This window comes from Hyaena hyaena, unplaced genomic scaffold, assembly GCF_003009895.1.
Source record: "Hyaena hyaena isolate Hyena2069 unplaced genomic scaffold, ASM300989v1 scaffold_288, whole genome shotgun sequence".
Classification (NCBI taxonomy): domain Eukaryota; kingdom Metazoa; phylum Chordata; class Mammalia; order Carnivora; family Hyaenidae; genus Hyaena; species Hyaena hyaena.
The window spans coordinates 1,454,863-1,468,870 of NW_024080922.1; the positions used below are offsets into that span (position 1 = coordinate 1,454,863).

General features: G+C 35.3%; 1 protein-coding gene across 5 annotated transcripts in view; it reads left to right on the forward strand.

Annotated features, from left to right (window-relative positions):
- ARID4B (AT-rich interaction domain 4B) overlaps window positions 1-14,008 on the forward strand; it is a 145,732-nt gene that overhangs the window by 57,764 nt on the left and 73,960 nt on the right. For all 5 annotated transcript variants that reach the window (XR_005530957.1, XM_039247167.1, XM_039247169.1 and 2 more), the window contains exons 3-6: window positions 3,144-3,254; window positions 6,357-6,422; window positions 10,362-10,452; window positions 13,276-13,355. Coding sequence is in view for 4 of the 5 variants with exons in the window: in XM_039247167.1 (XP_039103098.1) it covers window positions 3,144-3,254; window positions 6,357-6,422; window positions 10,362-10,452; window positions 13,276-13,355 (348 nt within the window). In the remaining variant the exon portion in view is untranslated. The remainder of the gene's footprint in view (window positions 1-3,143; window positions 3,255-6,356; window positions 6,423-10,361; window positions 10,453-13,275; window positions 13,356-14,008) is intronic.

Genomic DNA, 14,008 nt, shown 5'->3' on the forward strand with positions numbered 1-14,008 from the left:
GTTCTAGATAATTATGTGTCTTAAAAGTATCCCGTTCTGACTATCTCTGTAACCCCAATGCTTTGAGATAGACTTGTTAGAGGTATACAGAATTCAAATTCTCTCTCTTTTTTTTTTAATGTTTTATTTCTGAGAGAGAGAGAGAGTGAGACAGCGGGAGCAGGGGAGGGTCAGAGAGAGAGGGAAATACAGAATCTGAAACAGGCTCCAGGCTATGAGCTGGCAGTCAGCACAGAGCCCGACGCGGGGCTCGAACCCACAAACCATGAGACATTGACCTGAGCCAAAGTCAGATGCTTAACTGACTGAGCCACCTAGGCGCCCCTCAAGTACTTTTCTAATAGACATTTTCTTTATATGTTTTGCTAATTCCTTTTCATGTGTTCTAGATTACTATCTTTAAGATAATAATTTGCTTCCACAATATTTGAGGTAATTATTACTCTTTTCTGTCTGCACAGATTTTTATGTTGGTAAGGATATGAAATGGTTTTGATTTGGGGGAAAAATCTCTTTCAAATTTAAGTTGAATAAATCTCAATAAACATCTTTAAAGCTGCTTATCATTGGGAGTGTTGCTAGGGTTTGATATGAATATTAAGGAAAACAATATGTAAATGGTTTGTATACTAGTAGTCTAAGTATATTATTATTCTATTCCCTTTTTTGTTTAGAATCTCTATAATAAAAATATCTAAAAAGCTTATCACATCTTAAAAATTTGTTTCTGAGTAGGCACAAATGTGCAACTTTTAGTCGATTTCTTGTTTTTTTCCCTACATTTCACAATTTATCGTTCCTCATCAGTTTTCTTTTTAACTATACTGTTAGTCTATGAAAATAAATTTACTAACTAATAAGGCAGGATGTGTTAATGGGAGAGGTTTGCAAGTTGTGGAGAGTCATGAGCCTACAGTAGTAAAAAGACAGGCTCACCATTTCCTTTTCTAGCAATATCATACAATTATCAGTTGAACCACAAAGTGAATTGATGTCTTTCTGAAACTTACTTAACATTTCTGGGTGAAGTGTTGTGAATCTGTTTCATATTCTTGCCATCTAAAAAGCCAGTAGCTTGTCTGGAATTTAACCAAGGTTTTGACCATGAAAAAATTGTATTTTCAGAGATCATGATCTGCCTTAGAAAACTAGAAAAATACATTTATTAACTTTAGGTTCAAGAGGAGTACAGAGTTATCAAGTTGTAGGCAATGATATCAACAGATTTAAAAAGTAGAATTTCAGAAATTATTATCTTTCTGTAAGGGTATATACTCTTATGGCATAAATGAATTGAAATATGGGCATTTTCCTAGGTAGTTTTTTTTTTTACCTTTTTAAAACAAGTTTTTATTTATTTTTTATTTTGAGAGAGAGAGAGAGAGAGAGAGTGAGTGAGGAAGGGGCAGGTGTAGAGAATCGCAAGCAGGCTCCACACTGTCAGTGCGCAGCCCGAGGCAGGGCTGGAACTCACGAATCATGAGATCATGACTTGAGCTGAAACCAAGAGTCAGGAGCTTAACAGACTGAGCCACCCAGGTGCCCCTAGAATAAATATCTTTTTTTTTTTTTTTTTTAAATCACTCTCATGTGTGTTACCCACAACTATTGTAATGAGTTTAAAATCCAAATCAAATTTATATTTTCATCATTCACTACTATATTAACAGCATTTTCTACCTATGTTCTATGGAATTTCTGCAGAATGTTAATAGATGTTAATAAGAAAAAAAAAGATTTCCTTGGACAAATAGATTAGGAAACGATGAGGCAGAGTAGGGATTCATTCAATAAACTGATTTTCCCAAATTCTCTCCTCCTTCTTTTGTTGATGGAGCATCTCAGGGCATAAGTATTTCTTGTAAAACGCTTTGGGAAAAGTTACTTACATAATCTTTGTTTGATTGTGAAATTGGTTAATGGAAGCAAAATGTCTTAGAATTTTAGATCTTACACCAAAAAGTATCTGATTGTAAAAAGTCAGAGCACCTAGATTAGAAGTATTAAAAACTAAATCACACAAACAGACTAAAACTAAATCCTAAGTGTGGAAATTGTAAATTTTAACATAGAAGTGTAAATAAACAGTGAACCCATGGCAGAGTATTTAAGACTTCCCAGATTAGATTTCTTCATATAGTTTTTTTCTCCAGTACTTTGCTTTTGTTTTTGTTTTTTAATTTTTTAAATGTTTTTATTATTGAGAGACACAGCATGAGCATGGGAGGGGCAGAGAGAGGGGGAGACACAGAATTTGAAGGAGGCTCCAGGCTCTGAGCTGCCAGCACAGAGCCCAAAGTGGGTCTTGAACTCACAAACCATGAGACCATGACCTTAGCTGAAGTTGGATGCTTAACAAATTGAGCCACCCAGGAGCCCCTCCAGTAAAAATTTGAATACATGTAATTCCTCCCACTCTCTTTGTGTTAATTATTCTACCTTAGAATTGTCTAGATAGGGATATGACAAAGCTGTTTTGAATCTGGGTGACTAAGATACAGCCTAAATATTAAAAGAAATTTTCTCAAACTTTGAGACTTTTAAGGATCTGCCTTTTCTTTAGGTGGTTATATAGTAAATGAACATTTGAATGAATGGGTAGATAGAAGGGTGGATGGAATGATAAACTTGTGATTAACCTGATTTTCATATCATGGACTATATGCATTTTATGTACAGCAAAAGATGCGTTTTTATTTTATATGATATATATATTTATTAAAAACATTTTTAATGTTTATTCGTTTTTGAGAGACAGAGACAGAGTGTGAGTGGAGGAGGGTCAGAAAGAGAGGGAGACACAGGATCTGAGGCAGGTTCCAGGCTCTGAGCTGTCAGCACAGAGCCTGACATGGGGCTGGAACTCATAAACCATGAGATCATGACCTGGAGCTGAAGTTGGACGTTTAACTGACTGAGCCACCCAAGCGCCACATATGATACACATTTAAATGGGTTTTTTGATACATAGATTTTACTTATTTTTAAGGGAAAGTATTTTACAAATGGTTCTTATTAACACATTATTACCGTCAGTAATCACAACTTTTATAGCTGTAACAGGATGAGATCTGCCATTCGGAGGTCTAATTGTGCCAGAGAATTAGAGCTTAAATCTAATTATATTTGTTTGCATTTTTTAGGCCCTTGATGAGCCTCCCTATCTAACAGTGGGCACTGATGTGAGTGCTAAATACAGAGGAGCCTTTTGTGAAGCCAAGATCAAGACAGCAAAAAGACTTGTCAAAGTCAAGGTATGGTATATGTAGATTTTATCAATTATACAATCAGTATTTGATATTTAAACTTTTTTTTTTTTTAATTTATTTCTAAGAGAGAGAGAGAGAGCATGAGCAGGGGAGGGTCAGAGAGAGAGGGAGATACAGACTCTGAAACAGGCTCCAGGCTCTGAGCTGGCAGTCAGCACAGAGCCCAACGCAGGGCTCGAAACCATGAACCGCGAGATCAAAGTCGGACGCTTAACCGACTAAGCCACCCAGGCACCCCAATAATAATAAAAATTTTTTTTAAATGTTGTGTATCAACATGCATACAAATGCATACACATACATCAACAAACATATTTTATTATAAATGCAAGGTTATGAAGGATATAAATACAACAATATTTTATAAATTTTTAAAACAAACAAAAAATAATATAGTTTTTCTTAGGGATCCATACAAATGTAGTAAAGATATAAAGAATAAANCTAAGCCACCCAGGCGCCCCTGATATTTAAACTTTTATTTGGGAAGTTTTTTTTCCCAAGTGTATTTAAGACTTTTTTCCCCCCTACAAGGTTACTTTAGTTTCTATGTAATGGTTGTCGCATACCCGAAAACAGAACATTATTTGAGATTTCAAAGTATTCTAATTGGAATGAAATTAGGTTCTTACAAATTGGTATTTTGAATGCTATTTCGCTATAGACTTGGTACTACTTTTGTGTTGTTAACCTTTTAGAGCTGGAAAGGACTGAGAAGTCATGTAGTTCAATTCTTAATTTTACACCTTTCCTTCCCATTTAAGTCATCAAAATTAAATGTGATTTATAATTGATGATGTTTTGGGTAACAGTAAAATAAGGTAGATCTAGTTGATTTCCTTATCTTGTACCTTTCTTAAGTGCTTGTGTTTTGTCTCAGATAATGCAGAAATGTAATTATTTACATTTTGGTAAATTATCAGTGTTGAAAAATATAGCACAGGTAAAATATTTGAAGGTAGATATTTATTCATTTGTCAGTTATTTACTAAGTGGTAATCTGTTAGATGGGAAGGAGGATGGGGATATGAGGGTGACCTGATCTTTGTCCTCAATGGATTTATGTAGTCGAGATGAGCAGATACTCTGTAAAACACTGGTTTGAATATCCCAGTTATTAAACAGGTCACAGAGGTGTTGTATGTCCAGTGGAGAGTTTCAGATTCTCTTCTGGAGCTTTTCCCTTGCCTGTCTGCTTAGGTTTTTACTCATGGAGGTGTTGAAAAAAGCTTCCTGGGTCACTACACTCCTAGTTAAGATCCATTGTGATAAGACCTTTAAATTAACTGTAAATCCATAGGAATCTAGTCTGCCCTGCCAGTGCCTTCAGTTTTCATGTGCCTGGTGCATGTGAGCTCTTTTGTGGGTACTCTTAGAGTGTTCATATAGTGGCATTTCCTGTTCTGATCTCACAACACTGGTGTTTTCTGAGCACTTTTTTTTTTTTTTTTTTGGCCACTGCTATCTCAGAAATGAAGAGGAAGCTTTTTGTCTGTTTCCTCACTCTTCTAGACAGGGCTGCTACTAGCACATGTAACACCTTAGTGTGAATTAGGTGTGTGAATTAGACAAAAATCCTCCCTCCTGGTGGATAGTCTTCTTAGCAGAGCATGGCATACAGGTAAGACTTTTGTATTAGTTAGAAAAAGTTTCTTTTGGACAGGAGCAGTTTTACTCTAGGATCCCTGCTTTGTTCTGCAGGGCACAGTCTGGATTTTAGCCGTGACATAGTGTGTCAGCTGGATGTTGGTGTTTAATGAATGAAGCAGCTAAGTGGCACGTATCATTCCTGCCATTTCTTGCTATTATTAAAAGGAAGAAAACTGTTAGTCTCTACTGCCTCTGTTGATAGCACATAGTACCAGCACCTTGTGTCTTGTAAATTACGAATATCTAAAATTGTTAATTGTTTTGGCTGCTCTAAAAATCTGTGTATAATTCACAGTTAATTATTTTCTCAGCAGATACAGTGTTAAACTTCTATACTGGTTTAGTTTGTATGTGATTCAAAGTTAATACATTTTTAATAGTTTCTTGATAAACTTCTTCCTCATCAGTTGTTTTTATTCATTGAACATCTGTGTGCTAAGCACTGTATTAGATATTGAAGCTCTAGCGTTAAAATCTGATCTCTGTCATAAATTGACTTCAAGCCTACGTGAATGACAGAGATACCTAAATGCATAATTTAAACGAAGCATGGTAAGGCTTTTGTATGAGACAGAAATGCCTGAGATGCTGTGAGTACAAGACATCTCTTTTCATGGCTCATTTGTGAGCGAATTACATAAATTGGTTATCCTACACATCTGATAAGACCATGTTGATGGTTCAATTCCTGTAATAAGAATTCTTGCTTTGTATAGGAAAAACAACCTTTTCTATACTGAATACTGGAAGCTGTTTTAGTTTTCACCAACTAATGAAATATTTGAACTGTATTTTTTTTTTTTTTTTACAAATAGTTTATTGTCTTGAACTGTATTTTTAATTTAACCTCCTTACATCTGGTTTCCCATTCTCTAATTGTTATATTGATAGAGAGTAAACTTCTGGAGCTAGACTGTCTGAGTTTGAATCTCAGTGCCACCATGTACCAGTTCTGTGATCTTAGACCAGTTTCTTATACTTTCTGCTCCTCAGTTTTCTTATCAACAAAGTGGGAACAGTCATACCTACCTAATAAGGTTGTTGTAAAAGTAATATGTTTGATGTTTAAGCCTGATGCTTAGTTCTCAGTAAATGTTTATTGTTACTGCTTATTATTAAATTAGGCCTTCACAGAATGATACAGCACCTAATCACCTAAGGTCTCTACTTTTCTCCCCCTCATGCTTTAGGAAAAGAAATTATACTACTAATGTAATAAATAATAGTGTTGAATAGTGTGTGTTATGTGAAATACCAACTAATTTAGTCTCAAAGTTTTCAGTTTAAAAAATTTTTGGTTACTTGGTTATGGATTGAGGTCTTACATACACTAGGTAGCAATTAGATTACTTGTAATGAAAATGAAATCATGCATTAATGAGCTTGGGTCACTTGATTTTGTGTGTATGTGTGGCTAATTAAGTTTATGATCTCTAGGTAACATTTAGACATGATTCTTCAACAGTTGAAGTTCAGGATGACCACATAAAGGGCCCACTAAAGGTAATTCATTTATTTATTCATTATTAATTCTGATGCTTCATTAGGAAACATTAATAATTACAGTTGGTCATTTCTTTTTATTTTAATTCATTGGCTGTATACTCTGGTTTCTCTTCAGATCGCATAAATCTTTCGCCTTTTAATTCATTGGCTGTTTTGTTATTGAGTTGATCAACATAATTTTCTCTGAATAGACCGGTAGAAGACAACAGATTTAATGTTCAGTGAAACCTGATGTGATAGTAAAACTTGCATTCAGAAATGAAGTGAGCATCCAGCATTGACTGTTTTTTGTGTATTCATCTGTTTCCATTTTACCATATTTCACTTCCAGAATTAATAGGTGATGAATTAGGGATTAAATGATGTGAAGTTCCATGATGATGTGAAAAGTGAGGGAAAAAAACCCCAACACGTTAAAAACCATAGAGTTTTTAGAGTGTTAATCCTTTGAAGCAACTATAGGCAGATCAAAATTTTTTTAAAAAGTTATCAGGCAATTAAAGTGATGAACATCTTACATACAGATATTTTTATTTGTTTGCACTCATGTTTCCTTACTGGTGGGTGAAATAAGGGCTCTTCTACTCTCTACTAGTGAGCAAGCTGAAGAGAGTGTGTGAGTAGCCAGTGTGAGCTCTTTGGCTCTTTTGAATGTCTGAAAATTGGGCAGTGGCCCGGATGGGTGAATTTTAAGAAGTGCTAACAGAATTGACAGATGCAAGAAAAATCCTTTACCGATGCAGCTGTACTTTTTGGAGAATTAGATATGTGTATCTGCCATTCGTTTGTTTGTGGTTGATTTAAAGACTTTTAATTGAATCCCCAGAGCCTTAGGAGGCACTAGAGAGAACTAAAGCTTGTAATTTCTAAAAAATCTTGCCTTATAAAAATTATTTTCTACCATTTCTGTTTCGTAGGTGCCATCTTTAATGTTACATGCACATATTCATCACTGTAGGGGCAAAAGAGACCAAACACATATACTTTTGATGTTTGACACCATTTATTTAGCACTTAGTATGTGCTAGTACTGTGCTAAGTCTCTTGTACACATTATTCTTATATAATCCTCATAATAGCTCTTTACAGAAGAAGAAACTAAAGGGAGGTTAAGTAATCTGGCCATTCCAGACAGTAACCATAGAGCCAAAATTCTGATAGGCTTACATGCTTGTAATTGAAACATGTGCCTTTTGGGTGTGCAGAACACATACATACACTTTCATGCTTTATTTGCATTTTTGCCTCAAAAGCACACCAGTATAGCTCTCGCGGACTCTGCCCTGTTCACATGGCGCAGACCAGCTTGTACCACCTGCAAAATATTCTCAGTGTTGAGAAGAGATAGAAAAGGCAACTACTTTGTAACCTCAAGCCCTTTTTTTCCTCCTTCTGATCCCACTTCTTTGTGGTGTAACTGGTTTATTTTACTTGCTTGGTTTTTCTTACTTTATAATAATTTTCTTTGTGATTAGGGCTTAGTACCATTTTGATTTTGACACAGGCAACTGTATTAAATTTTGGTCTCAAGATGGTAAAGTATTTTTTTTGTCTATTGGGGTGTGTGCGTGTGTGTGTGTGTGTGTGTGTGTGTAGATTTTGTATTGTTTCCTGAATACTTCATAACTTCCTATTACCTGATAGAAAGTGTCAGCATTTGGGTAAATGTTTCTCTTAGAGGAAATAAACCTATCAAAATTAGTGGTCATTAGATCTCAACGTATTTTCCAATGAGTTCACATGAAATATAATACCTAGACTACTTAAAATTAGGATACCATGTATTTATTGACTACAGTCATTTGATAAAAGCTCTGTTAATTCTCCAGTTTCCTTTCCCACCTTGGGCCTTGTTTGGGGCTAACAGTCTGTTCTCTGAACAAATTTATTTTTTGTTTTTACCATAAAGATGGTAATGGTAATTTCAGCGGTATGATTGACATATAACATTATATTAATTTCGGGTATACAATATAATGATTGGATGTTTGATCAATACAGTAAGCGCAGTTACATCCATCACCATACATAGTTAAAAATTTTCCTTGTAATAGAGACTTTTAAGATTTACTCTCAGCAACTTTCAAAAATGCAGTATAGTATTACTGAGTAACCATTGCTGTCTGTTCATTTTATCCCCAGGAGTATTTTTAAAAATTGAAGTTTGTAACTTTTAACCACTTTTGCCCATTTTGTCCCCTCACCACTCCCTTCCCACCCTCTGGCAATGACCAATCTGTTCTCTGTATCTGTGAGCTTCTGGTTTTTTATTTACTAGTTTTTTAAATTCCAAATATAAGTGATACCATCTGATACTTGTCTTTCTCTGATTTTTCATTTAGCATTATATCCTCAGAATCCATCCATATTGTTGCAAATGGCAAGGTTTCCTTCCTTTTTATGGCTGAATAGTATTCCTGTGTGTGTGTGTGTGTGTGTGTGTGTGTGTGTGTGTGTCTGTCTGTCTGTGTCTACTTAGGTTGTTTCTATATCTTGGCTGTTGTATATAATACTGCAGTAAATATGCAGAAAACTGGGTCATAGTTCTCTTTTTAATTTAAAACCTCCATGCTGTTTACTGTAGTGGCTGTACCAATTTATTTTATATTCCCACCAACAGTAGACGAGGGTTCTGGTTTTTTTCCACATCCTTGCTAACACTTGTTATTTGATGTCTTTGATAACAGCCATTCTAACAGGTGAGAGATGATAACTCACAGTGGTTTTGATTTCACTTCCCTAATAATTAGTGATGTTGAGCATCTTTTTAGGGACCTGTTGGCTGTGTGTGTGTTTTCTTTGGAAAAATATCTGTTCGGATCCTCTGCCTGTTTTTTAATTGGACTGTTTTCTGTTTTTTTGCTATTGAGTTGTATGAGTTCTCTCTCTCTATAAACTGAACATTAACCCCTTATCAGATACATGATTTGCAAATATTTTGTCCCATTCAAAAATGAAAGGTTGCCTTTTCATTTTGTTGATGATTACCTTTGCTGGGCAGAAGCTGTTTGATGAAGTATTAAAGACCATAGGAATGTAATTATAAGCATTTTCTTGATCTGATGGAAAATATTTTAAATGATTGTCATTAGTGGTACATTATAACTCTTTTTAAAAATTTTTTTAATGTTTATTTTTGAGAGAGAGTGTTCAAGTGGGGATGGGGCAGAGAGAGAGACACAGAATCCAAAGCAGTCTCCAGGCTCTAAGCTGTTAGCAAGAGCCAGACATGGGGCTCGAACTCACGAACTGTGAGATCATAACCTGAGCCGAAGTCAGACACTGACTGAGTCACCCAGGCTCCCCAGATTATACTCTTTTTTTTTTTTTTTAATGTTTTATTTATTTCTGAGAGAGAGACAACATGAGCAGGGGAGGGTCAGAGAGAGAGAGGGAGACACAGAATATGAAACAGGCTCCAGGCTCTTAGCTAGCTGTCAGCACAGAGCCCGGTGCGGGGCTCGAACCCACAAACCGTGAGATCATGATCTGAGCCAAAGTCAGACGCTCAACTGACTGAGCCACCCAGGTGCCCCTCCCCACATTATAACTCTTAAGGCAATGCCAAAGCTCACTCTTAACTGTTTCTTCCTTCCCTAGCCTCTTTGAAACAGGAGTGGTAATATGAGGCAAGGACAGTGAATTTCATAGATAGTGGTTCTCAAAGTGTGGTCTGAGAACCCCTGGGATCCTCCAAGACCCTTTCAGGGAGGTTGTAAGGGCAACACTATTTTCATAACAGTACTTAGATTTATTTACTTTTTTACTACATTGACATTTTCACTGATGGCACAAAAACGGTCGTGGGTAAAATTGCTAGCACCTTAACATAAATCAATAGTTATTTTATTCTTCACCACCATGCACTCAGTTAAAAAAAAAAAGCCAGTGTTTTATTTATTCATTTATCTTCTAAAAGTTTTTCTAATTTTTTAGGTTGGAGCTATTGTGGAAGTGAAGAATCTTGATGGTGCATATCAGGAAGCAGTTATCAATAAATTAACAGATGCAAGTTGGTACACTGTAGGTAAGGGAATAAATCTTTTCTAACTGTATTTTCAAAGGTAATACAAATAAAGCAAAATTTCCTTGATTTAATTGCTCTCCTAATGCCAAAGATATTACTAGTAATGTTTTTCTTTCAAGGTCTTTAAAATTTTTATTTCATAAATATATGCATAAAGCATAATTGGAAATTAGTGTATATATTACAAAGTTATTGAATTTGTAGCTTTTTTTCACTTCAAGGTATATCAGTATATCCCTTCAAAGAGAAATTTTTTTTCTAAAATTTTTTTAAATGTACATTTCAGTAGTATTAAGGATATTCATGATGTGCAACAGAGAAATTTTTTAGTTATAGTAGTATGTTTCATAATATTTGATGTGCCATAATTTTTTTATTAAAAATTTTTAACATTTTTTGAGAGACAGAGGTAGAGCATGAGTGGGGCAGAGGCAGAGAGAGAGGGAGGCAAAGAATCTGAAGCAGCCTCTAGGCTTTGAGCTGTCAGCATACAACCAGACACGGGGCTCGAACCCACCAACCATGAGATCATGACCTAAGCCAAAGTCGGATACTTAACCGACAGCCACCCAGGCGCCCTTTCTTTTTTTTAAATTTTCTTTTTTATTTTCAACTGATGATATTGCAGGTTTTCTTGGTATTACAATAAATGGCAGATTGAAAGTCTCATAAATGCACGTTATTCCTGTATTTCCCCAGCATATGTGTATTGAGAAGTAGACATAGAGTGAACTGAAATGTACTTTTATTTTTTTTTTAATGTTTTATGTATTTCTGAGAGAGAGAGAGACAGAGTGAGCGGGGGGCAGTCAGAGTGAGAGTGGGAGACACAGAATCTGAAGCAGGTTCCAGGCTCTGAGGTCAGCACAGAGCCCAACTCTGGGCTCAAACCCACGAACCGTGAGATCGTGACCTGAGCTGAAGTCGGACGCTTAACCGACTGAGCCACCCAGGCGCCCCTGATCTTTTAAAACTTAGGTAATTAAAACCACCTTCCTGGAATACTGTATTCATTTACACTTCTGTGGACAGTGTGTGAGTACACTTCTTTTCTCAGTCCTTGTAAAATTTGATGTTGATTGTAATCTATAAAATTTTTGCCCATCTGGTTACAATGTACTATCTCAGTTTTGTTTTAATGTGCCCCTCCCATGATTACTAGTGAGACTGAACAATTTTTCATGTATTTATTAAAAGGAGCATCATTTCATTTGTATTTTTTCTCTTTTGAATTGTATATTATAGTGCCTTTCCAGTTTCCCCCTTTTCCTCTTGGGATGGTTATCTTTTTTCTTACTTTTCAGGATATGAGATCTTTATATATTCTCAATGTTACTATCCCTTGTCTCCTTTAGTTGCAAGTATTTTTCTCCTGTTGCTTTACTTTTTTCTCTCCTATCATTTTCATATTTTTAGTTTTCTTCTGATCACCTCTTCCTTTATAGTTTTACTTGTTGAATCTTGTTCAAAAGGGCTTCCTTCTGCCAGTGTTATAAATTTATTTTCCAATGTAGTCATCAGTTTATAGTTTTATTTTTGTTTTGCAAATAGCTTTTTATTTCACCTACAGTTTAGTTTTTTGAACATTTTGAAAGGTCAGATTCCCCCATCCCCCCAAATTGGTAGCCACATATCTTGGCATTATGTATCGGATGGGAATAAGTCTTATTAATGACCTCATAGAGGAAAGTAAACAACTAGTTAAAATGTCTGACGATGTCAAAATTTGATGGAGCTTTGAAATTGTATAGATGAGTTTTGTTTATGTTTTTGTGGGATGAGAAAAAAACTTGGGGAGGGGAGATTTTAATTTGAGATGGGAAAATTTGACTTTAGGTTACAGGACTGTGAGCAGTTCTGGGGAGTAAGTTTGGTAGTAATTATGTGTGGTTGTCTGTCTCATAAATATGGCATTTTTATTGTTTAATATTTTAGTTACACCATTTAAGAAACTCAGTTTTTTATCCAATCCCATGTAAAGTCTCATTTAATATATAAGAACTTATTTGGCAATTAGGCAAAAACTGTTTCTAAAATCAAAGCCTAGTAACTTTATTTAAAATAGGGTTATTTTTTGCTTATAATTTGTGAGGAATGTCAGCATATGCTAAAATTATAAAATATATGTGTCTTATATGTATATGAACTTACAGTAAATTTGCTGGGACATTTTAGTACTTTTAAGTAGTTTTCAGTGGGGAGCAGATTCGTCACCCAGGGAACTTTTGACAGTGTCTGGAGACATTTTTGGTTGTCACAACTGGGAAGCCACTAGTGGCATCTAGTGGCTAGAGGCCAGGCATGCCGCTAAGTAGCCTGTAGTGCTCAGAATAGCTTCTCAATGACAAAGAATTAATCTGCCCCCAAATACTAGTAGTGCTCAGGTTTAGAAACCCTGCTTTAAATAGTAAAAACAGTGTAATTTTTTAGGGGCAGTCAATATACAAATTTGTATTCGTTCTGTTTTTTTGTTTTTATAAATCTGTCTGTATTTACCAGGTGGAAAACTTGTCTTTACCGTATTAAGATGGGTTAATTAGCATTTACATAGTTTCTTCCTAAAACGCTAACATCTCAGTTTCATTTGGTGTTTTCTGGGTCAGGAAATATTTTTTCATTTCAGCTATATTGTTTCTTTATCACTAGAAATTGGAAAAGATACTTTAGAATTTAAAGTTGTCATTTAGAAAACCTAAAATGTGACCTGAAGTTCAAGTGTAATCTTCTTAAACAATAGTTCTGTTTGCACTCAGAAAATTAAATGTATTAACCTTTGAAACCCTTGAAAAATCTTTCATAGTTTCCAATTTTACCTCCTCATAGTTTTTGATGACGGAGATGAGAAGACATTGCGACGGTCTTCCCTGTGCCTGAAGGGAGAGAGGCATTTTGCTGAAAGTGAAGTAAGTAATCATTTAATAAATGACTGTATCTTAATACTTTGTGTTAGGGGGAGCATATTTTCCTTTCTCAACTCAAGCAACTCACTTGTTAATTAGGAAAATTCATTAATACATAATATCATTATCATGTAATCTGTGAATCCTGTGTTAAGCCTGTGCTTGAGTACTAGGTGATACATTCTTTTTTTTTTTTTTTTTTTTTTTTTGGTGTAGGAATATTTTAGCGTTTGCCCACAAAGAAAATGCAGTGAGCTTGTTTAACTATTATCTTTAGGCAACTTTTATGTAGACTCTAATTTGTAAATAATTATAAAAAATAGATGTCTGATTTTTTTTGTTTGTTTGTTTATCTTTGAGAAAGTGAGCAGGGGAGGGGCAGAGAAAGAGAGGAAAAATCACAAGCAGGCTCTGTGCTGTCAGTTCGGAGCCCAGCGTGGGGCTCGATCTCACAAACTGTGAGATCATGACCTGAGCTGAAATCAAGAGTTGGATGCTTAACCAACCAAGCCACTCAGACTCCCCGTAGATGTCTGATTAATAATCCACTTGAACCCCATCATCATTAAAGGAGTAGAAACTATAAGCTATCCCTTACTACTGCTATTACTACTAGCTGACATTCTTATAGCCTGTCCTCAAAGAGACCTTGCCTT